The 27,921-nt window shown below is 38.9% G+C and overlaps 2 protein-coding genes and 1 pseudogene across 3 annotated transcripts in view; 1 reads left to right on the top strand and 2 right to left on the bottom strand.

Moving 5' to 3' along the window:
- Positions 1-227: 227 nt before the first annotated feature.
- Positions 228-27,921, bottom strand: part of LOC148730049 (fibronectin type III domain-containing protein-like) — a 69,519-nt pseudogene continuing 41,825 nt past the window's right edge. The window contains exons 12-27 of the transcript XR_016001093.1: positions 16,558-16,669; positions 15,708-15,919; positions 10,771-10,912; positions 10,172-10,302; positions 9,620-9,892; positions 8,480-8,767; positions 7,900-8,211; positions 7,584-7,654; positions 6,879-7,226; positions 5,789-6,008; positions 5,028-5,336; positions 4,339-4,461; positions 3,900-4,076; positions 2,736-2,867; positions 2,469-2,556; positions 228-1,692 (exon numbers count right to left, since the gene is read on the bottom strand). The product of XR_016001093.1 is annotated as a fibronectin type III domain-containing protein-like (transcript). The remainder of the gene's footprint in view (positions 1,693-2,468; positions 2,557-2,735; positions 2,868-3,899; positions 4,077-4,338; positions 4,462-5,027; positions 5,337-5,788; positions 6,009-6,878; positions 7,227-7,583; positions 7,655-7,899; positions 8,212-8,479; positions 8,768-9,619; positions 9,893-10,171; positions 10,303-10,770; positions 10,913-15,707; positions 15,920-16,557; positions 16,670-27,921) is intronic.
- On the top strand, positions 18,178-19,476 carry LOC148730053 (fibronectin type III domain-containing protein-like). Its single transcript, XM_088760698.1, has 2 exons — positions 18,178-18,725; positions 19,280-19,476. Exons 1-2 carry the CDS (start codon positions 18,215-18,217, stop codon positions 19,474-19,476), a joined length of 708 nt encoding a protein of 235 aa, XP_088616824.1. The 5' UTR covers positions 18,178-18,214.
- On the bottom strand, positions 19,649-26,581 carry LOC148730052 (uncharacterized). The gene is made up of 5 exons (XM_088760697.1): positions 26,114-26,581; positions 21,785-22,022; positions 21,359-21,522; positions 19,807-19,920; positions 19,649-19,671 (listed from the first exon to the last, which is right to left on the bottom strand). Exons 1-5 carry the CDS (start codon positions 26,424-26,426, stop codon positions 19,649-19,651), a joined length of 852 nt encoding a protein of 283 aa, XP_088616823.1. The 5' UTR covers positions 26,427-26,581.

The raw sequence follows: 27,921 nt of genomic DNA, 5'->3' as shown, positions 1-27,921 counted from the left end.
TACTAATACTAATACTAATACTTTACCTTGGGTGACGATAAGTGACTACCTCAGCAGCGGAAAGCTGAAATTCTCTTTGCTGCTTTAAAGGAAATGTGTTAGAATACGAAGGGAGAGTTGCAAATCAGATCTGTTTATAAAATGCTGCAGACAAGTCCCACCGTGGATAACTGCAGTTCATAACACTGATACACCAAAAGCTTCTCAGTAATACAAGGGCGAACAAGTTGCAGGCTCAAAAAATTTTATTTCTACAAAACAACAACTACACTCCTTTAAAAGAACATTTACATCAGCTATTAGATAATCAAAGTAGGGGCGCCTTAAAGTAGCAGCATCTTTCCGATAACGGAAGGGTGGGGCTTTTTTTTTATCCTTGACCGGCACATCGTGAAGTTGGGAGAAGGGGTGAAGGGGTTGACTACATCGGGAAACTTTCCCAAACTATTTTTAATCAGATCGCAAATATGTAAACAGCGAAAGAGTTTAAAAGAAAAAATACATACTGTCACCCTAGTAAAACAAGCCTCTTAAATGCATCACGGAAACAATTGAAACTTCGACTTCACCTTAGGTCGTGAGAAAAATTTACAGCCCAAGATCAAACCAACTTCTTTAAAATTTTACAATGCACAGAGCATTATATAGAGCAACTAACTACAAATTCCAGCTATAATTTACACTTCCACCACTTTCAATATTTAGAATAAATATGACCTTTATCTGCCACTCGTTTTGAAACGCGTGAAAACAAATTAAACAAAAACTTTACACAGCTAGACTTCTCTTAGAAGAAACAATTCTCCTCTGTGTTTTAATTGCCAAACAGTTTCTTAACTGAGAGAGCTCTCCGGAGTTAACTTGAGGTTTTTACAACTGCACTGATTTGTCAACAATTTGTTTAAGAGACTCGAATCAATTTACAACATAAAAAAAATTAATAAGTTTAAAGTCACTGGCTGCCGAATATTTTTTAAGTGGCTGACTGTTTTCATGCCAGAGACGTTTAACCCTTTACGCCCTGACATCAGTATCTATATTCTCCATACATTTCCAGGGGTGCTGACAAGGAGAATATGTGTAACAATCAAAGAATCTCAGATTGGCAATTATTTCCTTGACTTTCGTGCTCGTAATGAATGATTCAGCGGTATTACTTCAAGGAAAGATAAGATGCTGGTCACCTGGTCACTTTTGGGTTTAAAGGGTTACGTCGTCTAACATCACGCAAGACAAAAAAGTGTCTTGTGCAAAAACAAAAAAAAAAAAGGCCAAGAATCGACGATGAATGGGATGGCGCGTTTACGTTACCTGAGGAAGAGGTGAACCTCTTGTACCAGATCAATCACTTACGATTAAGAACGAGCTGCAATTAATCCTTTTAACAAAGTGGTTTGTTTGTATACTACGCTAGCACTGACTTTCGCGTGATCAGAATTGATAAACTGCACACAGTTTTTCTTTTCGATCACCCAACAACACTGGTACGCCGTGGCGATGTCCTCAAACGAAGGTCGCAAATGCGGACTGATCTTTCTCGTCCGGAGGTTGTTTCTTTCGTCACCATACTCCTCTATAAATGACCCATCTTCTTTGAACTGTGGTCCCTCGCCGTAGTCGTCCAGGCTGTCACGGTAACTATCTCGATTATCCAATGAGCTCTGACTTTGATAAGGTGGGGGTTTTTCCTCCCTAAAAAGACACAAGACCTCATTCATTAACCTGTACAGAAGTACGAATTCAACTATCTGGTGCCCTATGTAAGTCTAGTCTAATCGAAAACCTGCTGGCCTAGAGGTTGCCGTTTTAACCCGAGTTTTAAACCTTGTAAGGTATTCTTGGACAAGAAAATCTACTCTCCACGTCCTTCTCTTTCCCTTAAAACTATATGAATGGTTGAAGGGGGTAGGGGTGGGAAAAAACCCGGCGGTTAAAGTCAACACTATAACTTATAAGGAAACAAGAGCATTGAACAGGTAAGCGCATGTGTTGTACTTGTGAAATGTTCAGCAAGCAACCGTGGACGATAATCCTACTCTTGTACGTTGGATCAGGAGTGATCTAATCGGCCCAAAATAACGAATATGAATATAGAGGCAAGACCAATACAACGTGGATAAGTTTTAAGACGGAGCACTATATTTCGGCTGGCCAAACCAGCCTCCTTCAGTGGGGGACCTGAAGAAGGCTGGTTTGGCCAGCCGAAATATAGTGCTCCGTCTTAAAACTTATCTACGTTGTATTGGTCTTGCCTCTATATTTAGATTCGTTGTACATGTGTCCGCTGCACAAACCAGGATTAGGACCTAGACTCTTAAATTGGCCAAAATTAAACTTTGTACAAAGCAGCTTACGCTTCCAATCGCAGAAACACGGTGAAATTTAACGCAATGTTTTTTTCTGTCAAAGTTAGTCTTTAGTAATTGAGTTCAATTCTCTCAAATGCACAAGCACATGCAAATACTTACCCTTGGTGGTTGAAAGGGGGGCCTTCTTCTTCATCGAATGATTCCTGCTCTATGAGTTGAGCTGCTCTTTTCTTCCCTCGTTTACCAACTAAAGTGAGATACGAAAAAGACAACTTAAGGCTTCACGTGAGTATTAGGTAAAGCACAGCTGAATTCGTTTCCGAAGTTGTCTACTTTTAACATCAACGAAAACGGTTAAAAGTATTTTCGCCTTCGATAAAACATGATTTCAAACTCCCCTCATTTCAATTTCTGTTATTGTCTTACCTGGGTATTTTGATCTACGATGTCGGGTGTATAGCACAAGTGTGAGCAGCACAAGGAGCAGTATAGCATTAAGAACCAACAAGGCAATAAACCAAGCACTCTGGAGTATCGGAGTATATGTTCTTTGGCCAGCTGTAGTGATAAAGAGATAACAAGTTAAGACCAAATCATTCACAACTTCCTGTTGTTTCCTTCTTCTAAGGCGGGGGGGTGAGGGAAGGGGGATGAGGGAAGGGGGATGAGGGAAGGGGGATGAGGGAAGGGGGATGAGGGAAGGGGGATGAGGGAACGGGGTGAGGGAAGGGGGGTGAGGGAAGAGGGGTGAGGGAAGGGGGTGAGGGAACGGGGGGTGAGGGAACGGGGGATGAGGGAAGGGTGATGGAACGGGGGGTGAGAGAAGGGGGATGAGGGGATGATAGGATCCTTTAGAGGAACAGAGGATGTCGGTCGATAAATTTCATGGGAAGAGGAACTGTCAGGTTGTAACAGTTCGAGTAGAGAAACCCGTATTCTCCGTCCCAAACCTCTCAGAATGTTCCTATCATAACAGTGTTAAGGTCAACACTCGAGCTCAGAGGCGCAAACAACCGGAACATATCCCACCTTCGGTAGCACGAAGCAACTACGAGCAATTCTACTCCCCCTGCATGAGATGTCAGTCAATCGCAAGTGAACCCCTCCCACCCGCCATTTTGTTAGATTTCTCTGACAGTTCGCTGGTACCCAAGTCTCGAACCCGACCTCTTGTACATAAACACAAAGTACTTGTAGCACTTAACCACCTCCCGGTTAGCTCAATGGAGAGGGCGCTGGACTGATGTGCGGGAGGTCGAGGGTTCAAGCCCCGGCCGGACCAACACTCAAGGTCTTAAAATAATTGAGAAGAATATGCTGCCTTTCTATAACATCAAGAAATGGTTTAGATATCCTATTCTTCTCGGATAGGGACGAATAAATGGAGGTCCCGTCTCCGGCAGAGTTAGGGGTAAGAGACGTTAATTTCCCACGCACGAGAATACTGTGTGATGGATGCCCTCCCCTGGGGTGGGATGAGTGGGTTGTTGTCTTGCGTTTCATACATGAGCCTCTGGCTCGGGCACTATGGGTAACCATGCCCCACGTTAAGACATTAAACTTTGATTACTATTGATTACTATTACTTACCCAAAATTCCCGGCATGGGTCTGGCTTCAGTGATTTCACTCGGTGGACTTTCTCCCTGATCGTTTCTTGCGATGATTCTAAACTGGTATAAGGCAGACTCCAGACCACCAATCTCCAGATCAAATTCATCATTCAAGTAGTTGACCCACGATGAGTTAACAAACTCCTCATTTTCCACTAATAACAACAACAACAACATGAAGAAATCAGTCCATTATTCATGTAAAATGGAAGTACCTTTCTATGTGATGCGATGGTAGAGGTGTAAAAAGACAATTTAGTTCATAATGTAAATTGGCCACCGTGTATAGTCTTCGAAGCTGACGTTTCGAGCGTTGGCCCCTCGACAGTTAAGCAAATTCCCCCAGTCAGAATCCTAAAAAATTTGTATAAGGTAAACTGTGAAGAAGATACATACTAATGCATGGGTGCAACTTACATTTCTGTCGGTACTGAACAAGGAATTCATGAGTGTATCCTCCACCAATACCAAAGTTGTAAATAACCCTGACTTTGTCAATTGCTGTTGGTTCAACTGTGATAGCTTTGGGCTTGGCAGGTGCTGTGGATGAAAAATATAAATAAGATAAGTGTGTTCATCACCGTGCAAGTGCAGTCATTACTCCGCTCATGGACACGTAAGCGGACAGTTTTACTTACGGACAATTTAAATGCCTCTCAATCAAACTCTGTATTTACACAGGCGGACACTCTCTTGTGAACGGATGCAGTCATTTGTGAAATTTAAAATCGGATTTTTCATTTATTTAAGCTCTCTTCTCGTGAGCGTACACCCCATGGATAATAATGAACACTAGGCAATAAAATTTGTCTTGAATTTTCAAATCAACCTTATGAGAGAGCAACACAACAGAGAGGATCGGTTTTGTCAAACCTCCACTTGCCCGCGAGAAAGCAAGCTCTCCGTTCCTTTGACATTAAAAAGAGTCAGACATATACTCTTCCGTAAGCGGACATCCACCTCTTTTTCTTTGGTGTCCGCTTATGGAAATAATTCTTGTAGACGGTCAGTTCTAGTAACGGACACCTTTTCCAATTCCTGAGGGTGTCCGCTTACGAGAGTGTTGACTGTCATCGAAATAATTTTCCAAATTTGTCGTGACTTACCAGAAACTTTGACTGTTTTAGTGGGTATTCTCACACTTGCACCGTAACCCGGTTCGGTCTTGGCTTGTATTTCTACAACATAGTTTGTCAGCTCTTCTTGCTTTACTTCCTTGCCAATAAGGTACCTCCTCTTCGACGTTTCTAGCTCGGTCATCTCTACTGGAGTGTCTTTAGGCTCTGAACCCTTGAATTTAGCAGATCCCGCTTGGCAATTTTTAATGATTCCATTGGGTTCTACAGGCGGTTTCCACGTGACCAGGATGTACAACGCAAATGGGTACACTTTTACATCTGACGGAGGTCCAGGAACTAAAAATTAAACACACGCCAAGTTGCAACATAAGTAAAAGAAATAGTGAGTTTTTAGTATTAGAAGTGGGTGCAGTAAAAACAAAGCAAAAGGGGTGCACCTATCCCGCGAGCAGGCCGACATTCTAACGCTTACAATGAAGGCACGGATTGAATACCTGCTCAAATGCGATTGGAAGCGGGGAACAAAGGAAGCAATTTCAATGCCTCTCTAGGCCTTCCAAGAACCCTCATTTGTAAAACCGCTGCATTGCATTTGCATTAGTTGACTTCAGTCTAATTTGACTTCACCTTTTCATTCGATGATCTTACGGTACCTAAAATTGAATAAATTCCCTTGTTCTGTTTCCTCATTCCAAATTCCAACAGTACCACTCAGATATATGTTAACTGTGCAGTCGCGCAGATGCAATGTAAACAAATTAAGCTACTGCAAGATTGTTTAAACATACCATCCTGCAGTGTGTCAAAATGTGTTACATAACTTGCTGGGCCTTTCCCTCCGCTGTTGAAAGCCTTTATTGCTACTGTGCAAGAGGTGTAAGGTTTCAGGTCTAAAACTGCCGTTGAAGAGGTAGTTCGCCCATTTACATCGGTATAGTTCGCACAGCTTGGAATGGATCGTCTTCTTCTCCTTGTTTTCGCCGAAAGGATTGTGCACCAGTAAAAAATCTACAATTTTTGCACACAAGAAAAGATAAGAAACCTTCAGAGATTATCAGAGGAGCTCGACTCGACTCGACTTGACTCGACTTGACGTTTCGAGACTCAAAACACTATCCTAGTTACTTTCTCCACGGAAATACGATTATCGAGGCTTAAGTAGAGTTTACAAACGTTTGGAGCTGTTAGCTGTTTGAAACATCATCAAATCAAGATACAAAGTACAATTAACTTTTTCTCAGCCAAGAAAATTGAAGCTCGCAACTTAATCTTCGATTCTCGATTTTCTTCACAATCGAGGTTGGGGTTTTGAAGTCGACATTACCAAGTTACGTTTAAACAATACAGTAAATCTATGTGTCTATGAATCTGTATTTAAATTGTTTAAATTTGTTTTACTCTATCCACATCACCGCGCTCGTTCCGACGGTCACATATAGAAATGTTAGTTTATAGTTTGTTAAGTAGCTCGTCCCCGGCTTTCAGTTAGGAAAACGGGGCGAAATAGTGAACGGCGCAAAAAACTCATATACGAGTCGACCGACCCAGGGCTCTCTCCCTTTTTTTACTTCTCCGCTTCAATCGCTCAGTGTACTAACGCGCTTCGTTTAACAAACTAAAAGACACCTGGACCATGCTAAGAGTAAGTTAGCCCCTGACTCCCATGAGTGACCAAGAGAGAATTTCTCCTTACAATATCAATACAATATCCAGCAGAAAAACTATGAGAATAAAGAAAAAATCAGCTGATTAACTGTCTAACGGACTATCAACTGATCCAGCTCCAAATTCTCCATACTAACACCATAAGAATTGTGTGGCAGACAGTAAGGAGAATTGCTAATGAGATCTTGGGAGTGAAAGAGTTAGGTCCCTTACCCTATATCCATCGACACTTCCTCTAGCCGGGGCATCAACAGGCTGCCATAAAAGCTCCACATTGCGCGCTTGTATTTTCCCCACCTTCACATCTTTCGGTTGGCCTTCAGGTGGTTCTTGGCCAGAACGGGATCGTTCGATGGCACTAAAGGGTCCTGGGCCCAAATTGTTCCCGGCGCGAATCCTAAACTCCCAAAGCTCATAGTGCCCAGGATTGTCGATTTTAAAGGAGGACCCTTCAGCAAGGATTCTGGTATCTTCCCATTTATCAGGAAAATCTTCAACGACTTTTTTGTACTCCAAGAAATAGTGAAATCCGGGTCCGTTCCAGTACGCCTTTGGCAATTTCTGTCAAATTAAAAAAAATTCTTCAATCAATTCAAATGAAAATGGTCCAAATTCTACAGAGCGTTTTTCGATCCAATGTCGTCAAACTAAAACCAAAATTATCACAGCAGCCAGTCAGAAGAAAGGAAAATACGTCCAAGAGCCAATGAGAATTCAAATTAAAGATGATCACATGGCCGAGAGCGCGGGAAAACGCGGGCGACCAAGTCGTGACTGGTTTTAGGTTTGCATTTGATTGGTTGAGAAAGTGGCGGGAGTTTCCTGGACCAATCACAGAGCAAAGTAAAGCAATGCCAAAGCAATCCAGGATTATTTTTAAGTCACGTGGTGAGCTTCGGCAAATCAAAAGGTACTTACCGTCCAAGCAATAGCAAGTTCATTGGCCCCCTCTGGTACTCCACGCAAGCTCTCTGGGAATCTCTCTGGAGCTGTAAGGAATGCAGGCAGAAGTCACGAATAAGCTTTGTGTTCGAAAAATCTCGAGTTTTCCTTCTCCCTAGTTTTGTTTCCTTTTACGGATTTCTAAGGACGTTTCAATTTCTTTCGCTTATTTTGCGAGACAGAGTTGGTTCCTATGAAATGCAGGAAATTGGCGCATGGGCACCCAAAATTGATCCCCTCGCGCAAGCATTGCGTTTGACCGCTGTGTTCGCACACAGAAACACAAACACACCTGACTGAGATGTTCTACAAATTCCAGGCTCTGTGGATAAACTAGGACGACTTGGGCCAAAACTGTTTACAGCTCTCATGCGGAAGCGCAGAGTCGACCAGCCGGTAAGGTTAAGCAAGACGGATATTGCATTGGGGTTTGTCTCATTGTACAGGAGATAAAACACATCCGGTTCATGGTTCGATTCTTGTTCAACCAGGAAGTGCAAAATGGGAGCATCATCGGAGGGGATGGTAATCCATTCGAGTACTGTTGTCCGATCGATGCACGTTTTCTCGTTTACTTTCAGGCCCACTGGAGGGAACGGAACTCCTGAAGAAAAAAAAAAGGAAGATGCGGTTAAATACTGCAGATAAGTTAGTGAACAATAGTTGACCTAATTAACCACTTGAGGACTGCGATTTGTTTCTCTCTTACTTCTATTTCTACTTCCAGATCTGTCAATAACTACCTCTTACAAGCTGTGTTCAAGTATCCACAATTGGAATGAGACAATCTTCAAAAAGTTCAATTGCTCGTTGGGGATGGGAGGGGAGAACGTTGAAACTTTGAATTACTCGATGCATTAATAACAACAAACCTTTAACATAAACTTTAGCTGACGCCTGGTCTTCCGACTTCCTAGGCTCAGGCGTGTAAGCGACACAAGTGTAAATGCCAGCGTCGTTAACACTTATATCGGAGATTTTTAAAACGTTTTCTTCTTCCAACCACTCTATCTTTGAGTTGTACTGAACAACTGCATTATCTCTCCTCCAGTAATACTTCAGTTCCAGTCTTGAATCGGCCTCAGCCCGGCAACGAAGGTCAATATTAACGCGCTCGAGAACAATCTTGTCGTCTGGTTTAACTGTAATTCGTGTTTTTTCTGTGGCAAAGAAAACAATAGACAAACCCCTTGAATCCCATAACTGACTTACACAGAATTTCTCCCTAACGACAAATTCTTAATACTAACATCTTAAGAATTGAATGGCATACAGTACGGAGATTTATTCATGAGATCTTGGAAGTGATATGGTTTTTAACTCCCATGAGTGACCAAGACAGAATTTCTTCTTGCGATATCAATACTATCAATCATTAATATCAAGCAGACAGTTGATGAGAATAAAGAAAAGCATCACTTAGGGGATTATTAGTTGGATCCAATACCAAATTCTTAAAACTACCATCGTGGGATCTTTAGAGTAACAAGATTAATCCAACAGAACCAAACAATACTTTAATTCTTTCTCTGGACAGGTTGTTCCCGTCAAGGTTGCGTGAGAGATTCCTTTCCAAATTTCCCTATCAAAAATCTTTCTTGAAAAAGAAGATAATTTATCCTTCCTGTTCGAGTATATAAAAGCTTCTTCCAGCCTTCAAAGGGATTAAATCAGCAGTGGCAAGTTGCCAAGGACCTGCCACGCTTTCTACTTTAAAGACTAATCCCTAACTTCCACTTTATTGATCGACCACTTCCTGATTTGTGGAAGCGAGGCAGCACGGTTGGAGAGTACATGTAAATATTCCCCGGTTCATGTTCGAACATACACTTCTGTAATTCATGCGTGTAATTTAAACGTGTAATTCAGCTACCGAAGCGCACCACTCCACTACAAACATATGAAAGTGTACACAATTCCCACGAAAACACGCTTGATACCCATGTTACTCGCGGGGCGATATTCGAGGGCGATCCTACAGCAATGTCTATGCTATATTATGACATGTTTACCATAAACAGTTGCGTTTCCTTTTCCCTTGGCCGAGCCCAAGAAGTTCGTGGCTTTACAACGATATTCGCCCTTATCATCATCAATAACATCATTGATCAACAAGACGCCATCTGCCTGCACACGGTAGCGTCTACCAGTTGTGATCTGTGTACCACCTCTAAACCACTCGAATGTTGGAGGAGGAGCAGCTTCTGGTTCGCATTTTAGAACCCCTTGACTATTCTTAAACAGGTAAAAGGGACCCGGTAGTTGGAAAAACGTTGGTGCTTTAGCTAAAAAAAAAAAAATTAAAATCACAGTCATTTTTAAATGACTTTATGCATTTAAAAATGCATAAAGTTGTTTGAATTAACATTTTGATCCTCTATGTTTGACTAGCAACCCTGAATCACGCATAAGGTCACGAGGAAAACGGAAATGATCACCAACTCAAAAGGCTCTTGATTGTTCACAAATTCTCCTTGTCAGCACCTTGCAAAATGTATAGAATATTGTATCGAGAATAAGCATTCTGATGTTAGGGTGTCAATGATAAAGCTTCAGTTACTCACCGCGGATATAGATCCAAGTGGATGATACGAGCATTCCATGCTTGTTTTCGGCAACACACTGGTAAACACCATCTTCCTGCATTCTAGCATTTTGGATCCTCAACTTGTCATTTTCTATTATGACATGTTGACTGTGGAAGTCAAGATAGGGAATTATTTGACTTTTTTTTCCCAGCAATCTGATCACTTCTTCATAAGAGAAGAGTCCAGTTCTATGCCTTAGGGCAAAAAAAAAAAAGCCCCAGCAGAATGTCACCCACATTGCCAATTCGCATTCAAACAAAACAGAGAGTTACAAAATTGGCTGCTATCAGTGGGAATGTAATGTGGCAGTGCTATCACTGAGATAGAATATGAGCCCTTATTTGATATGAGCATTTGCTGGTATAGGGGGGTGCTTAATGGAACGAGGATGCCTACTAAATAGGGGTGCAAACTCAAGCAGGGCACAAACCAGAGAGTGGGCACTTATTGTAATGGAGGCACTGATCAAATCACTGCAGTATACTCCATAAATTATGTGCATGTAAGAAAAGCTCCACCTCTAGAAAGCGCATGTTTGAGTACAAAAGCCACCATCTCAGCAAGTGTTTACTTACTCTGATGAGGAAATTATCTTTCCATCTTTGTACCACTTGAAAGATGGCACAGGATCAGCATATACCTCACAATGCAACAAGCCATTCTCTCGAATGTCTACCTCCAACTTCAAAACAGGAGCTTTGTCCCACCGTGGAGCGACTAGCCGAAAAAAGGAAGAAATTTATTCTTTAGCTTATTCATTCATTCATTTGCCACTTACACACACATACAAAAATAAATTACAGTTGTTTACAACAATCAAAAATAATACCTATAACTATATCATTATACAACAATCTCTATTTAAAATTACTATTTATGATTTTTTATAAAAAAGACTGGCGAGGAAGGCCGCCCGAAGCTAGTAGCTTATCAGACCTGGTTTCCTCACACGATGTAGAAGAGGGTCTATTATAGTCTGGCGGTTTGGCGGTTTAGGCCAAGTTTGAGTGCCGGTTTGCGGTTTCATTCACATTTATCTGGCGGTTTGCGGTTAAGAAATTATCGTGCGGTTGCGGGAAATCATAAATTTAGCTCGCGGTTTTCGGTTTTTGCGTGTTTTTGTGGCGGTTATTCAAACAGAGTTAGAGGCTCAGAAGACTGAGCGGTAACTTTCTCTTGCTTAATTAAAGCTTCTCTCTTTAACAAAGGATTGCCTTTTAGGGCTAGACCAAGTCACTCGGGACTTCCCTCTGTGTCCCCAACCATGTGGGGAGGGGTGGGGAGGTAATTTGATATAAGGCCAGGCTTCAAAGCTTTGAAAGGGTCGCGAAAGCACGTGGAAAGATGGCGGACAATGTGACGAATGTCGATATAATTAAATGTGTTGCCTTATTTTACAAGCTTGGGGCAGCGCCAAATTCGTTATAAACATCTCGAGCAATCTTTGTGTTTGTGAACGGCCCATTAGACGTCAAAACCTTTTTGTTCGCTGGTTACTGAATGGAGTTCTATAGAAGCAATTTGTTCTGTTCTTAATATCTTGTGGTCTTTGTGAGGAGGAATACGATTATTGAGCTGACTTATCACAAAGAATTTGCTACGTGCTGTTAAGATATCGGTTATGAGGATAATCGTCCTACCTGTAGGGCGGTGTCGGTTTTTAGAAAAAAAACGAAAGCGGTTTGCGGTTTCGAAGGAACAAAACATGGCGGTTTACGGAATGTACGACCCCCTATAATACACCCTCGTAGAAGATAGATTTGCTAATTACTGGCGGGTGAGTTTAATTTAGTTTTCTTTCAATGCGGAATTTTTGAAGCGAAGTCTTTAAAGGTAAAGAATTTGTAAGATAAGATAAGATCATGAGGTAAGGAATTTCAAACCTTTGGACCTTGGTGCATGATTGTAAACTTCTTGATATTAGTTCTGCAATAGTGTGTAGAGCAGTTTCTATCATTCTGAGTATCGTGTGTATAGATTTGATGATGAGTTGAAAAGAGAGTATTAAAAGCATTAGGAATTAAAGAGGTTATTATGATAGGAATACATAAAACAAGCTACAAGGAAAGCATTAAATTAAATGTTATAAATATCAAGGATATTAAGATTGAGATCTAGAAGTAAACATAGGCATGCTACGCATGCAGGAGTTATTTTTTTGGATACGTAGGTTGAAATGGGACACTATATAACTGATGCTGGTGTCTGAATAATTGTTGGCAAAAATAAACTGCATTGGTACAACTCTTCCTGCAGTCCCCTCCACAGCCCTAATTTGAACTTGTCACGCAACGCTATCTCTCTCTCCAACATTGCATGACGAGACTAAACAACAGCCTGCTCATAGGTTAAAATTGTACTTATTGCCGTTCCTTCGTCAGAGAAGGAAAAAAAAAGTCCTAGTTATTATTCTGACCATTAAGGGCCAGAATCAGAAATTCTGTTTGGTTTTTCTTTTGCAAGAAAATGCACAATAGCGTGCAGTTTTTAATTGGCGTAAAGTAATGTGGTTGCATATCCAGGGAACGAGGTTGAGTTTTGGCATCGAGTGTCAGTCAGATTTGAAGTACTGGCCGCGCATCAACGATAAGCTTGTTACAGTTTATACTCATCTTTCGAGTGAACTTAATATATTTATTTAAAGTACAAACCTAATACTGTGAATCACTACTATTGTCAACGTACTGATGAAAACAACAACCCTTGGGAACAGTAATACAACCACCTTATGTAAACGTTGGCGATTGAAACCATCCGTAAATAAATATTGCGAACAAAACAATTGTACTTTTCTGACCAAAAAAAAAAAACTTGTGGAAGTCACTGCCACATACCTTTAACTTCAATCACAGGCAGCCCAAGCTCACTACTAGAAAAGTGGACGTGACTCTTAACGTGTTGCGCAACGTTTTATATTTATAAATATAAACGTATTTATAAATATAAACGTTTATATTTATAAATATAAACGTTGCGCAACACGTTAAGAGTCACGTCCGCTTTTCTAGTAGTGAGCTTGGGCTGCCTGTGTTTCAATCAGTCAAAAAACTTGAGGTCTATAAAATGCCTTCTCTGATATATCGTTCCGAGGCAAAAGAAACTTGAAAGGCTTGTTATTAGATGTAAGCAAGAGAAATCCTTGTAAATAAAGTCATCGCGTTTAAATACAACTTTTTATTGAGTGATCCCGCCTTTCCTCCGGCGATTTTAGTAATTCCAAATTGTCATGGATCGCATCAACTTGTTCCGAAGTCTTAGTCTCCATAACTCTCCATGTTAACAGATACACCAAATTGCACTGATCAGATTACACTACACCAAAAGACACCACTCTATACGCTAACATATATTTGTTTTTTTTTTTTTAAATAATCCAAAAAGTATCGTTTTTCAAAGCATAACAACGTGGGCTTCTTAATTGGTTGTTGCATATCTGGACTTTGCCCTTTGCGTGCAAAATACGTGATAAAATGCAGGTTGTTTACAGGATATTGACACGACATGGGGTAAAGTCCAGGTTAGCTATAAGCGAATTTTATTGGTAGAAAACGTCTAAGCACGTGAGAGTTGCGTGGAAAATTAACCAACCGTACCATTCTGTCCCTTGTGAAATATTTTTCATTGAGGTAGATTTGTCATAAAATTTGCGTTGTTTACTGGAAAATGGCATTTCTTCTAAAAAAAATCTAATCCATACTTGCGAGTAAAAAGTAACACACAATTGTAATGGGAAAGTATCGTTTAAACAATATTTAATTCATGGAGGACTTTTAGAAGCAAAGAGACGGATATGTAACATGGCAGTCGACGCAGAAAGTAAATGTAACTTGGTGGTCGTTTCAACCGCTGCTAAAAGAACAACCATATCGCAAAAAAAAAAAGATTATCAATCAAATATGATTTACGCAAACATCTTGCGCAAGATTTACCAGAGTCAGTAAAACTAGCCTTTCCGAAACAACACGCTATAGCGCTAAATTCGTGTTAGGCCTCCAGCTGACGGTGTATGCGTCGTAAGTGAAGGAGCGGTACACAAAACATGCACGTTTTAACTCGCTAATCGGTAGAAAAAGTTCCCTGACGACCTTTCAAATCCAGACAGATCATAGCGATAAAATCCTCACGAAGGACATGAACCATTACACTGAACAGATGATCTTACAACTCTTGTAGATGTCATCTTACCTCGTTTCTTGAGCGAAATTCAAAATTGGAATCGCTGATTAACTCATATAAAGCAATGAAACATCCTGAAGTTGCTCCTATCAACATCTGAAGTAATATTTGATTCAAAATTTTTCTCATGTTCCACTTAGTCTCCTTCAGAAGGAAGAATTAGCATAGACGTACAACGATCACAACTCCGCCACTTTCTCAACACGACTGATACATTTCCTTAATTCGCGAACCGCTCTCTCCGACTCAAGCGTTGATTCGTTGAAATTTGAAGACCTGTCAAACCACAAATTAGCAAGAACGCTCTGATTGGTGCGACATCGAAAAATACTACAATCTGATTGGTTTGTGATACACCATAAAATTGGGCCAATCACATTGCGTTGAGATACACCAAAAAAAAGATGCGCCATTCAGATTGCTTAGAGATACACCAAATTGCGCTGATCAGATTACACTACACCACAATACACCAATCTATACGCTAACATATAGTTATTTTTTTTAAAAAATAACTCAAAAAGAATAACTCAAAAATACTGGTTGAACACCTGAGGGGGGGGGGGGGGTCCTAATATTCCAGGCGCGTAGCGTGGTCATTTTTTCAAGTACGCACAAGTGCATATGATCTAGAAACCAAAGTAAACTGAGCGAAAAATACTGCGTTCTTTATTTCTTGTTTGAAATGGTTGTGTGAATACAAGCAAAGAACAAAGCGTCTTGCCCTTATTTTGAGCAAACTTGGCGCAAACACAACGTTATTGTTTTCAAATTTTTCTGGTCAGTTTAAGTACGCACATGCGTATATGCGTAGAGGACGCTACGCACCTGAATTCTCAAAGTCATGCTCTCAACCCCCACTATGGTTACAAGACATGTCTGTAAACAAACAAAAGTATGTTGCTCATACTATTTTTGTACGAAGTCTAAGTATTTACACATTCCTTTACACAGAAAATCTTTCATGAGGAGACTGGGATACTTTTGAAAGAGAAAATTGGACTTTTCTTTTGTTTAGGCTCTCTCATAAGAAGACACTACATAATAATTGACTTTTGCACTGAAATTTGCCTTTAAATTGTAAATCAACAAAAATACCACCTCTGACAAAACACAACAGTGGGAACTGGTTTTATCAAATTTTCATATATGTCTCCGCAAGGCAAACTGTCCATTCATTTGATATTATTAATAATCCAATTTAACACTGGTAGTGCCACATTATGGCCCAGCACATTCATCATGGTGGACATCCAATTCCTGAGGGTGTCCCCTATAGCAAAAGAGTTGACTGTATAATCAAACATACATGTACCATGTGCATTACCATGCATACCTTCAACTTTCAGATTTATTTTGTGACTCAGAGGGTTCCCACTGTTCATTGAATTCTCTGCCTCGCATGAGTACTCTGTTGATTCATGTTTGTCTTTCTTTACATCCATGATAATCAACTGCCGTCCAAAGAACAAGTCTGGGATGTCATAGTTATTTTGCCCACTTGTAATCTGCTGACCCTCTCTCTTCCAAGTTATTAAGGGAGCAGGCCTCAGAGTTTTTTAAGATAAAGTATTGAGTATTAGAAATAGTAACTCCAAGGATACTTGTCTTTACCCTTTAACTACTGAGATCTGATTGTTACTTGTAATATTATTCCCCTCTCTAACTGTTACACATTACTTTGTAAATAATTTCTACTTAATAAGTTTGAGTGTTTTCATCACCTGTTCGATGGATAATGTTTGGATATTTAAGGGAGAAGTTACATGTTCCATCACTTCTGAGACTCATAGTCAGAACAGTATGGAAAAACTACACCATAAAGAGCACGAAAATCATCGGCGATCATGTCAGAATACAAGATGGATCTCTGAGGGAAAAGTGGTTTAGGTTAATCAAATCACACTGTATGGCGCTCAATGTCATCAAAAACAAAAAAATTCAATATGATACTTTTTGTTCCAAACAAAAAAAAAAATACCCAACCGATTTGAAAACTTTAACCTTGAAATAAGTGATTCACAAATCTGTCAGGGAAAAAAAAAACATTCTGCAAAATTGAATGTACAAGAACATGCCAGTGCTGATGAGATTACAAAAATGACTGGAAATAACTGATATCAAGATCTTGGGAGAGAAAGGGTTTAAATTTCTTTTAGCAAACCATCATTCTATAACTAGATCACCTTCCAACAGCCAGGCAGTAAAGAGTCTTGTTTCTTCCCTGAACAGCTATTTCAAAACTTTTCGACAATGAATTTACTTCCCAGGAAGGTGTTTTTTGTGTCCCAGGGTCAACTAAATATCAAATACAAATGAAATAAATACAATTATAAACAGTAATAACACTAAACCTACACACATCACATATTTAGTTAATGATATAAACTATGATAATAATTATAGTGACAGTAATAATGATAACTGACAAAAACAATAATAACATAAATGCTGATGTACTCAGAGAATAACACGAGCAGGCAAGCTCAGAGAATAATGAATGCAAAGCACTCCCAATGGAAATCAAACCTACATGTACTGTGACCTTCTAATTAATACTTCGGATGCTCTACTACCAGTCGAGCTACTCTATAGGAGACTCGTGGCAGACTATATATAACATAGACTGTTTATTTCTTTTCCATCATACTCTTTAAAAATTCATCCATTAATTGCTTAATATTAGTATCAATTAGCTTTAAATGTAGTTATGTATTTGTTAATGCAGCAATGTGGTTATAACATTTGATACATAATTATACATGTGCAGTACTGGCATCTGGGTCTGAAAACAGATTAGTTTAAAAACACGTCTGCTCTTTCACCGAGATATTGACAGCTCTGTGGTAAGTAAGCTAGGGCACATTTTGTATCTGCCAGTAAAGCACTGTGAGCCTAAATAAAATTAGAAAGATGTAAAATATATTTTATTAACTATTTTAACCTGGACTGCTTCTGGTCACAGTCAGAAAGCCAGATTGGTAGATGGTATTTGCTGCAACAATGGTACAAGCAATTCCTTTCAATCCTGAGATTTTGTCCACATCAGCTTGGGTAACAAACATGATGTGCAGGGTACCAAGTGGGGTAATGGCTATATGTTTATCTCTGTTCAGCTGGATGTTTTCCTTATTTGCCCAAGTATAAGAAGCACCATAACTGGTGCTTCTTATACTTGGGCAAATAAGGAAAACATAACTGGTGCACCATAACTGGTGCTTCTTATACTTGGGCAAATAAGGAAAACTAATCTGCAATTACTGTAATAATGTAACATTTTTTTGTATAGATTTAACAGCCTGTACCTTTCACTTGTTTATTCCAATGACCTACTGCTGATGTCAATTATCCTTATGAGTTTTCACAGGGAGCCCAGACAAGCAACGAGTCTCGTTGTTTATTCGAAAAATAAAGGAATGTCTGGGAGAATATTAAAGAGTCTTATTATCGTAAACTTATATCATGAAATGTCTGAGTTAAAGCTCAAAATAAATGTAAACCTACCTCACTTGCTTGTTTACGATTATAATAAGACTCTTCAATATTCTCTCATACATTCCTTTATATTTCGAATAAACAACCAGACTCATCGTTTGTCTGGGTGCCCTGTGTGAGTTTGGTGGACCAATTGTAATCCCTAAGTCTCTTGTGAATGGAATGGTCGGGCACAGTCAAACCTTGTGGAGACTGGGCTTAGTAGTCTGAATGTAAAATATGTCTTGAACCGTTAATGAGCCATGGATAAAACTGAAAGATGATATGCACCATTTAGTCAATATTATGCAAGAATTAGTATATAGAGTACATTCTCAAATCATTTTGTGTCAACTGTGAACATTAAATATGCATTGCGTAGTTACAGTCATGTGCTTGTTGGTTATGAATATTGAATATGATGTAAAGGCAACACAGGAAAAAGGAAGCAATTTGGTATTTGATGAAGATAACTTTTTTGGTCTTAAATCATATCTTTGTGTATTGATTGTGGGTGTTTTTATTATTCCAGGTCAAGGTGTTTTTCAGCCACAACCTGCCCCTCCTAGAATTGTAGGTTTCTTTGAAGGGAATTTGATTAAGCCAGAAGTAGTTAAGTCTGGCAAAAAGTTTGATACTTCTAAGAACTGGGGCTTTAGACTCCCATGTGATGCACTGGGTGACAACCCACTAGAGTGGCGATGGCAGCATAATGAAACTGATATTACTTTTCCAAGTGCCAAGTACACACTTGGTGCTGATGGTTCATTAACTGGAAGTTACCTGGAAGCTGAGAATAGTGGAAACTATCAATGTTTTGTCAGGGACACCACTGCCAACAAAGAAACATTCAGTAGAAAGGTGCAAGTTGCAGTAACATGTAAGTGGCAAATGTTTGCTCAGGTGGTGGACCTTAATTAAATGTCAGCCTCAAATGAGTGACAGGGTAAAACTGATAATTAAAAAATATAGGCGGGAGGAGGGGAGGGAAGGAAATTGTCTTGCTGATGTCCAAGCATCTGATTGAGGTCCTGATCACTCCAGGTTTTGGTCAAACTAGCGAATGAATACAAGTCATGAATAGTGCTGATGTGACATTCATGTAATGCTGCCTTAATTTGTCAACTTTATACCTGAAAATGTTAAGAGCTAGCAGAAGTAAGAACCCTCTGATTAGACCTTCTGAAAGTTTGTTACACCTGGTATCATCTTTAAAGATTAAAACCAATCCTAATTTAGACTCTCTTGTTTCCTGCAATGAAGTTTGCCAGACATTAATTTTTGAGAAAAGGGTTATATCCTAGCTTACACAAGACAACTTGAAGTTGGTACTTTGAACAAGTGTTATCAGAATTTAAATGTTCAGCACTGTTTTGTGGATCTGTTAATTTTGGAATTTATGCATTAATTTTGGAATTTATTCATTTCCTTTAGATGTTGAGGATTTTGTCTCTAAAACAAGCATTGCACAGACAGTGAATCTTGGAGATCCTTTTTCTTTTAAGAAAAAGGATCTCCAAGATTCACTTGTAATTGCAGTATTACTTGCATTGCAACTCTTACCCTTTGTAAGAGTTGCAATGCTAGAAATCCAAAATAATAAAGTCAAATGCCACATTCCGAAGAATTGATAACACTGCAGGCCTATGCAAGTAATTGCAGATTACTTGCATTGCAACTCTTACCCTTTGTAAGAGTTGCAATGCTAGAAATCCAAAATAATAAAGTCAAATGCCACATTGCGAAGAATTGATAACACTGCAGGCCTAGAAGAAAATTAGTAACATTCACTATTAATAACACTTAATTGTCATCTACAGGTAAATCTAATGACAGAATATGACAAAATATGACAGAATATATGCTATGCCCCCCTTCTGGGTCTGTACATTTTGGTCATCTGGCACTGGGCAGCATTCTGCATAAACACCCCCCAGAAATCTTGTTCTTGATTAACTTACCACTAATGTTAATAAGTCCTTGGTTTGTTGATTGTCTGTCTTCCTCATTGGAGGTTGATACATGCTCTATTGGTCTTTCCATTTGAATTTGGTTGTGAACTACTGGGTTCCTAACTAGGATTAAAAATCAGTTTTAAAAACCAATCAAACAACAATGTACTTTATAAGAAGCTATTTTCATCGATGTTGGATTCAACAGAACACTCATTTTTGGTTCTAGACTCTTACTATTTTTGAAAAAATCCTGCCGTTTCAAATCTAATCATCTTCAATCCTTTAACTGGGAAGATCTGACTCTTAATTCTCCCCTCTAGCTGCCAGACATTTTCTTGTAAATTTAAGTCACAAGATTTTGGTGTTTAAGATCAAGATAACAATTTCTAACTGATAATAAGTTTAAGTATTTTTGTAAGCTCATAACTGGATAATGTTACTTTGGATATTACAGGAAGACGTTACAGAACTGTACATGTTAGGAACTTGCAGGGAGTTAAAGAGTTAATTAACTTTAATAGATGCTTTTGTTAATCAATAACAGTCTCACTGCAAACATGATGCCATGGCCAATCTGAGAGCAAAAACTACGGCTAATTATGCATCAAGCATTTGAGATCCATAATGATGCAACAGTCCACCTTTAGAACCTGAGGCATTTAATCTATTACCAATTTATATAGCGTGTATTTACTTGTGCAGATCAATAGCGCTTACTTGTTGTTGTTAAGGTTGAGATTGGACATCAGCATTTTATCATTTTATCGTCAGGCATTCATCCCATGTCTGGCCTTGAATCAATGCAATTTTACCTTTTCCCGATGAGCTTGCCTCTTTCCATTTACATGTAAGATGACATTTTTTCAACATGCATATATCCCTATGCAACTTGTGTAAAACTATTCTAATTACAAGCTGAGCATTAAATCATAGGCATTGATTGCAATGCTTAATATTTGGAATCATTAATGCACATTGTACCTTGAAGTTTGAGGTCTATTTGTAGAATATTTTTGTAATAAAATGCTAGTGAAGATAAAACTAACCTGCTGGCTTTGTTTCTTGCAGACTGCTTTTCCTGAGTGAGGAATTCAAATAAATTATATATTATATTCAGAAAACATAGCTACATCTCAAAAAACAGGTGGCTAGAAACAGTTTTGTAATACACCTTATATAACACCTACATTTTTGCAGTCAAACTAATTTCACAAATACTTTGATGAAAGCATTAAATTTTAAAAGAGACGGAATGGCATGGCAATTACTCAATTATATTATGTTAATTTTACGGGGGAATTCCAACAAACAGTACTTAGGGACGCTCTCAGAAAATTCTTGATAGATTTTCTCACAACTTCAGGATTTCCTTTCTTGAGATACGGTCATCCTGCTGCAAATTTTAACAAATTAAATATAGCCCTTTCAAAATTGTGACACCATAAGGTTTACTCTTGACTTTTCAGCTTCTACAAGAAATATCACTTTCATTTTATGATTGGGACCACATGACAGCCACATTTAATTTGAAACTGACCACACAAAATATTAGACTTACAATTCCTTCCGCTTCCAAAATACAACAAGGACAATGAGAACAACTCCAAACACAACTGCACATCCCACTGCAATGACACCAGAAAATCCACTGTAATCTCCATTTGTTCTTGCATCTTTTTTGCCTGTGATGGTGACAGATTCTGTGACAGTGACTGAAGTTGTCTGCAAGGCATTATGCTCAAAATCAACGGTTGATTTTTTGTTAGTTAATTATTTTGCTAGATAGATGAACTTTGCAACTTCTACTCTGCCATTTCTTGCAAGCATACAAAGCTGCATGCTCCATGAATAGGTCCCTAAAATTCCAAATGCAATAAATCCTCCATTGATACGCAAGACTCTTTGGTTATATGAAAATTGCCTTCTAACTGTTCAAGATTCAAGAGGTTGGGCTAAAGTTCGATTATAAACGCATTTACAAAACCCTAGACACAAAACCTTGAAAACTAGTTTCCCTTCTGATCTTTCCTCTTTGAAGATTTGCAGATATACCCTGGCCCACTTGTTTCCCAACAGATAATTGTAGTAAGTTGCATTTCCAGGGACATGATGACAGCCTTGACAGCCTTGACAGCCATTATCTGACCCAGTTTCCGCATGTCCTCCATTTGTGAGGGTAATGGGTTTCAGAAAAAAGGGCCACTCAGAGAAACAGGTGCAAACTGTAAAAAATGCAATTAAAAACACTTCAGTTAATCATTTTGAGGAAAGAATATGTGCAGTTCTACACTTATAATCAACACTAGAGTTAAATGACTATTGCATAAGGTTTTGTGGGGGTAGTGGTTGACACAAGTCAGTCTCCTTCTAAAAGTATCCATCAACCTGTAACAATCTAAGATCAGTATGCGTATTCTCCATACTATCAGATGTCTATACATATATGTTGTAGTTCAATTTTATCCTTGGTTCAAATTTTATTTTCCTTTGTTTCAAAGTCATTATCATACATTAACATGACCGAGAACAAAGGAAAATAAAATTTGAACCTGTTGAAGTATAAAATTGAACTACAACATATACATTCAAGGGATGTTTTAGTTTGTGATCATTTTCTTTATTCTCATGACCTTTATGTCTGCTTCTGCAGTGATACAGTAAGGAGAATTTAGATAGTTGTCACTCTTCAAGTTCAAGTTCAAGTTCATTTATTTGTTTAAGCAGGTTGATTAATTGGCAGCTGTAATAGTTGATGTGGACCTGCTGTCCTAACCCACCCATCCCACCCCAGGGGAGGACATCCATCACACAGTAATCTTATGTGTGGGAAATTAACGTCTCCTACCCCACAGGGTACCCTGTGTACCCTGTGTACCCTGTGTACCCTGTGTACCCTGTGTACCCTGTGTATTCTGTGTGCCCTGTGTACCCTGTGTACCTTCAAGCACACAGGGTACACAGGGTACACAGGGTACACAGGGTACACAGGGAGTCTATATGGAGACTGGGTATACAGGAAGTCTATATGGAGACTGCCATGAATTACTTGCCGAAAGCTGTGTACTTGTTAACTAGACTGCTTTCAGAATTTTCCGCGCATGTCCAGTCTATCTACAATCGGCCAGCCTCGCTTTTAAGTCGCAATTTCGCTCTGGAACTCTAATAAGGAATCTTCCATGATAAGAAATAGGAGTGAGGAATTTCTTTATAACAAAAACAATTTATCACTTATAGAGCGCTATTTACAATGACAGATCAACAGCGCTTTAGAATCAATCCTAACCCGCCCATCCCACCCCAGGGGAGGACATCCATCACACAGTAATCTCGTGCGTGGAAAATTAACGTCTCCTACCCCTAACCCTGTAGGAGACAGGACCTCCATTTATTCGTCCCTATCCGAGAAGACTAGAATATCTAACCATTTCTTGATGTTATAGAAAGGTAGCATATTCTTCTCAATTATTTTAAGACCTTGAGTGTTGGTCCCGCCGAGGCTCGAACCTTCGACCTCCCGCACAACAGTCCAGCGCTCTATCCATTGAGCTAACCGGGAGGCGGTTAATGTTATCCTAAATTGTAGTTCATAGTTTTATATTTTTATATATGTATTATTACTCTTAATTATTATTTAACTTAGATAGATAGTAGATAGATAGTAGATAGGCAGGTCCACATCAGGACTTCAGTCTCGCGTATTCTGTAACCTGCGTTATCAAATAAACTATGTATGTATGTATGTATGTATTTATGTATGTATGTATGTATGTATGTATGTATGTATGTATGTAACTGACCTCGCCTCGATAGCCAATCAGACTGCAATAAGGGTGGAAGGAATGGACCATTATTTTCCTGGAGGGGGGGTATGAGAAATGTTAAATAAATTTGTTTACAGGGTCTGAAAAGACAAAATAAATTGTTTGCAAACGTGATAGGGTAAAAAAAAATGTTTGTAGAGAAGTCAGGTAAGATATTAAAAAATATTATTACTAAAACTGAAAAAAAAGCAAAAAACAACAACAAAAAACTGAAGCACTAGAACAAAAATTAAAACAATGTGGGCACTAAAAAGTGGTCACTCCGTATTAAGCAAATAACACATCTGAAAATAGCTGAATATTTCTTGAAAAAATGAGAATTTGTTGTTGTATGCCCTTTGCTTTATTTACGTCGGTAGCTGCCAAAAATTTGAAAATGTGATTGGGGCTTATATCGACAAAATAGGTCGCTATTACACTATTGATTACGTTCTTCGTAAAATAGTTCAATAGGGCAATGGTAATAGTTATCACAAATAAAAAGAACATTGAAAAAAAGACCTGATGGAAAAAAAAGTGTTTTCACGAAGATGATGTTGGAAAATGAAATGTTCGCAGAAGGAAATTTCTCGTACCCGCCGTCCAGAAAAATAATGATCCGTCCATAACAGATGTTCAAAATTCTTAACAACGCCTTCGTGTTTCAGCTGTTAGACGTGAACATAAAAAATGCAAAGGGGAGCTATGCATTTAAATGAATCAAGAAAAAGCGAATAATTTAAATGTGTGAAATGCTAAGAATACTTGAAAATCACTTATGAATTATTTTCACTACTGCTTAAGTAGTGCTCCTTACTGTGAAGATACATTTAAATGTGTGAGGCAAGACGAAACAAAAAACAATTAGAACATAGCTAGCAGAGTCGCGCGATTAATTTCATTATACGTGAGCGTGCTCAAAATCCCGATGGTCCACGCTGACAGCGTCAGCAAATCGCTTCGCCAGAATTCTTTTTTTTCGCGCGAGCGGCCATTGTTAGCGTGGGGAAAAATAATATATTCCGCGACAATAATGGATACAAACAGAAACTCGGCCTACTAGTCCGAAAACGAAGACAATGTTTCGATCCTTTCCCTTGGGCTAGAGTTCTTAAATGAGGCAGAAAAAGAGAAAAACAACGGAAAAGGAGACTTGGCATCAGCGCCGTCACGATTCGCTTCAACTGATATTGCTGTCCGTTTTTCGCGTCGGATTTGATGCACAATTCCACAGGCTATGTTCTAACACAATTGGTTCATGCTTTCAGCTGCACGCTAAAGCATGAACCAATTGTTAATTGGAACACGCGTCGGAAGTAATAGGAAACGCAACATAATAAGCTTAAGGGTAGCCGAAATTTACTTGGATAACGCAAACTGCCAAAGACCACGTTTACCAATGAAATTGTATAGCAAAGGAAAGAAAAAGCCATTCTTTCGTTGGGTTTTAAGTCTTTTCGTGCAGGAGTCCTTTCGTCCAAGTCTTTTCGTTTAAAGTCTAAGGTGCATTCGTCCAACATGAAGTCTTTTGGTCAATGTTATAACATTGTTTTGAATGAGGTTGCAACGCAACATATTTTATAAATAGACGGTGACAAAAATATAAAGACTTGCGGTTTAATTTTATCGCGCGAAAGAAATGGTAATAGTAGGCTTCTTATTGAGTGTCTATTAAGAGTAATAAAATAATTTGGATATATCAACAAAGTTGAAATGGTAAATTGGCCACCGTAATGATTACAAAAGCTGACGTTTCGAGCGTTAGCCCTCGAAACGTCAGCTTTTGTAATCATTACGGTGGCCAATTTACCATTTCAACTTTGTTGATATATCCAAATTATTTCGTTACTCCCACCGACGCAGCCCCAAACAGTTTCTTTCGAAACTATCAGCCTTTATTAAGAGTAATAGACAACTACCGAGTATTTTCACGTAATTTTCAGTTTGGGAACTTGGCTTGGCTAAGTTTGGGGAGTGTGTTATAGCCGAGTGCGTCTTATAACTGAGAAACTACCGTAAGTGTAGCATCCGCACTCAGTGTCCGACACAACCAACACCATAGTCAAATATGATAAAGAAATTATCTAGGCCTTATCTAGCCTTATAAAAGTTATTTATTTGCTTCGAGAAAAGACTTAACAATTAGACAAACAGACTTAGATGAAAAAACTTTTGGACGAAAAGACTTGGAAGAAAAGACTTAGACGAAAAGACTTTTAGACGAAAATACCGTAATTCGTTTACAAGTCGTAAATACGGCTGGGTGGTGATTGAAACCAAAAATAATCGAGCTCCACATGCAATAACGGGTTATTGTTAGAGATGCTTTCAGCTAGTAAATGTGTTCCTAACCGAAATAGTCACTTTAAGATCCCAACGTGGAAATATACTTTGACATTTCACTGAAAAACGACAAGACAAGAATTAAATGCACTTCAATAACCAATAGTCTCTCTTCGTTCAATTATTAACAAATAATTTTTATCTACTTCCAAATAGAAATTTCTTTATACCTGCTGTATCAGTAAAACTTGCTGTTTCCAGGGGGAAGAAAGGGGTGTCAGTGTTACACGAACAGCAACAAGATGCAGTATTGTTCACCCAGATGGAACTGTTCTGACAGACACCTTTGTGGCGTTTGTGGCCAGTTTTGTAAATAACCTCGTATAAGTCGCTATCTTTCCATCCTCTCCCAGTAATAACGCACTTATCAACGTCACCTGTATTTAAACTAGCTTGTACCGAAGGAGTCTGGAGAGTTGCAAGGCAAGACATCAAAAAAACGATTCTTGTTAAAGAATTGGTGGCCGGCGTCATTGATGGCATGTTCCTTTAGCAAATTATGAGCCACAGCTTAATTTTGATTATACTATAAGAAATATAACTGAGCGAATTTTTGATCGCGATATGAGCGCACACAGATGTTCAGACCTCTTCAGACGCCGTAACATTTAAGTTTCTTACGTCACTCGCAGCGCCTGGGGGCAAAATGAAGCGAATCCTGTGTTCTGATTGGCTACCCGAGCGGGCAAGACGGGCCAAACTTGCCCCTCGGGATTGCCCACATCGATCCCGCGCATAGAAAAAGTTGAATTAGGACTATGTTTGTAATTCTTGCACAATGTGGGCTATAGAAATGCTAAAAGCAGCAGAGGATAGTCAAAACAAAGAAAACAGAAACGACTCTCCTGAGTTTGTTGTGCTACAAACACAGTTAGCTTTCTTCCCCGACTCTCGAAGTAAACCAGTCATTCATCAGTTTCTTATTAAAGCGAAATATTTTTGCAATGTAATGAATCATTTATCAACCAAGCTTGTTCGGTCAAGATGGCTGTATATTAGCCTCGTTCTTTTTTCTCAATTTTATGAACCTCGACTTCGTCTCGGTCCATAAAAGTGCGATAAAAGAACTCAGCCAATATCCAACCATCTTGACCGAACAAGCTTGGTTAATAACCCATATTTATAACTAGTGCCAACTTCCTGTCAAAACGTCAAGTATGGTCAGACGAATCACGCCCGAATATTTGTGCATTTTGCTTTTGAGTGTTGTTATTGTTGAATTTTCAGGCAATTTAGTCATAATGCCGACGTTATGCTCGATGTTCTGGCATTATGCCCAAAGTCATGCCAACACATCAGTAATTTACCCGACCCTATTTCCAAGAATGATTTTTTTGTCATAGTGTAACCCGTTGGCCCACATGGATTTCCCTTGAAATCTTATGGATGATAAGCTAGTAGGAAAACTGGAAAAAAATTTGGGTTAGAAAAAGAAAAGTTCAGGCTTACTGTACTGGGATCAACACTGTGCAGTATGAATTTGGAGTTGACCCCTCAAATAAGAAGTGAATGGGTTAATTTTTTATTTGTTGAAGGATTTTTAAAAAAGCGATGGTGCATGCGATATGCAAATGACTACAACTTTTAGTGTCCGGTTTATATGGCGCGTTTTTAGTGTCAAAATTCAAACCCTCGTGTCAGACTTGCTATTTTTCTATTCAAACTTCCTGTTTGTCAATTCAGATACGCTATTTGTTTACTGAAACATCCATTGTTTCAATTCAAAGCAATATTTCTTCGATTCAGTCATGCTGTTTTTCTATTCAAACATGCCATCCGTTGTTTTAAAAATGTTTTTCTACTACCCAAACATTCAGTCGTCTAATTCAAACGTGCTATTGTGCATTTCAAATTTTTAATCTCGCAATTCAAAATAGCCATTTTGAATTTAGTTTAGTCGCCAAAGTGCCGACTAAACTAAATTAAACTAAACTAAGTTCGAGTTTAGTCGCCAAAGTGGCGACTAAACTAAATTAAA

This window comes from Stylophora pistillata, chromosome 5 (genome assembly GCF_964205215.1).
Source record: "Stylophora pistillata chromosome 5, jaStyPist1.2, whole genome shotgun sequence".
NCBI classification, from domain to species: Eukaryota; Metazoa; Cnidaria; class Anthozoa; order Scleractinia; family Pocilloporidae; genus Stylophora; species Stylophora pistillata.
Note: the sequence above shows the minus strand (reverse complement) of the source record. Positions and strands in the feature narration are given on the sequence as shown.

Coding starts and splice junctions, on each gene's coding strand:
- LOC148730052 (XM_088760697.1), bottom strand. CDS start 26,426: ATGCCATCAATGACGCCGGCCACCAATTCTTTAACAAGAATCGTTTTT. Junction 22,023..26,113: donor AAGTTTTACTGATACAGCAG/GTATAAAGAAAT, acceptor CATTTTTTACAG/TTTGCACCTGTTTCTCTGAG. Junction 19,672..19,806: donor AGGACTTATTAACATTAGTG/GTAAGTTAATCA, acceptor TTCTGTCATTAG/ATTTACCTGTAGATGACAAT.
- LOC148730053 (XM_088760698.1), top strand. CDS start 18,215: ATGCATTGCGTAGTTACAGTCATGTGCTTGTTGGTTATGAATATTGAA. Junction 18,726..19,279: donor GGTGCAAGTTGCAGTAACAT/GTAAGTGGCAAA, acceptor CATTTCCTTTAG/ATGTTGAGGATTTTGTCTCT.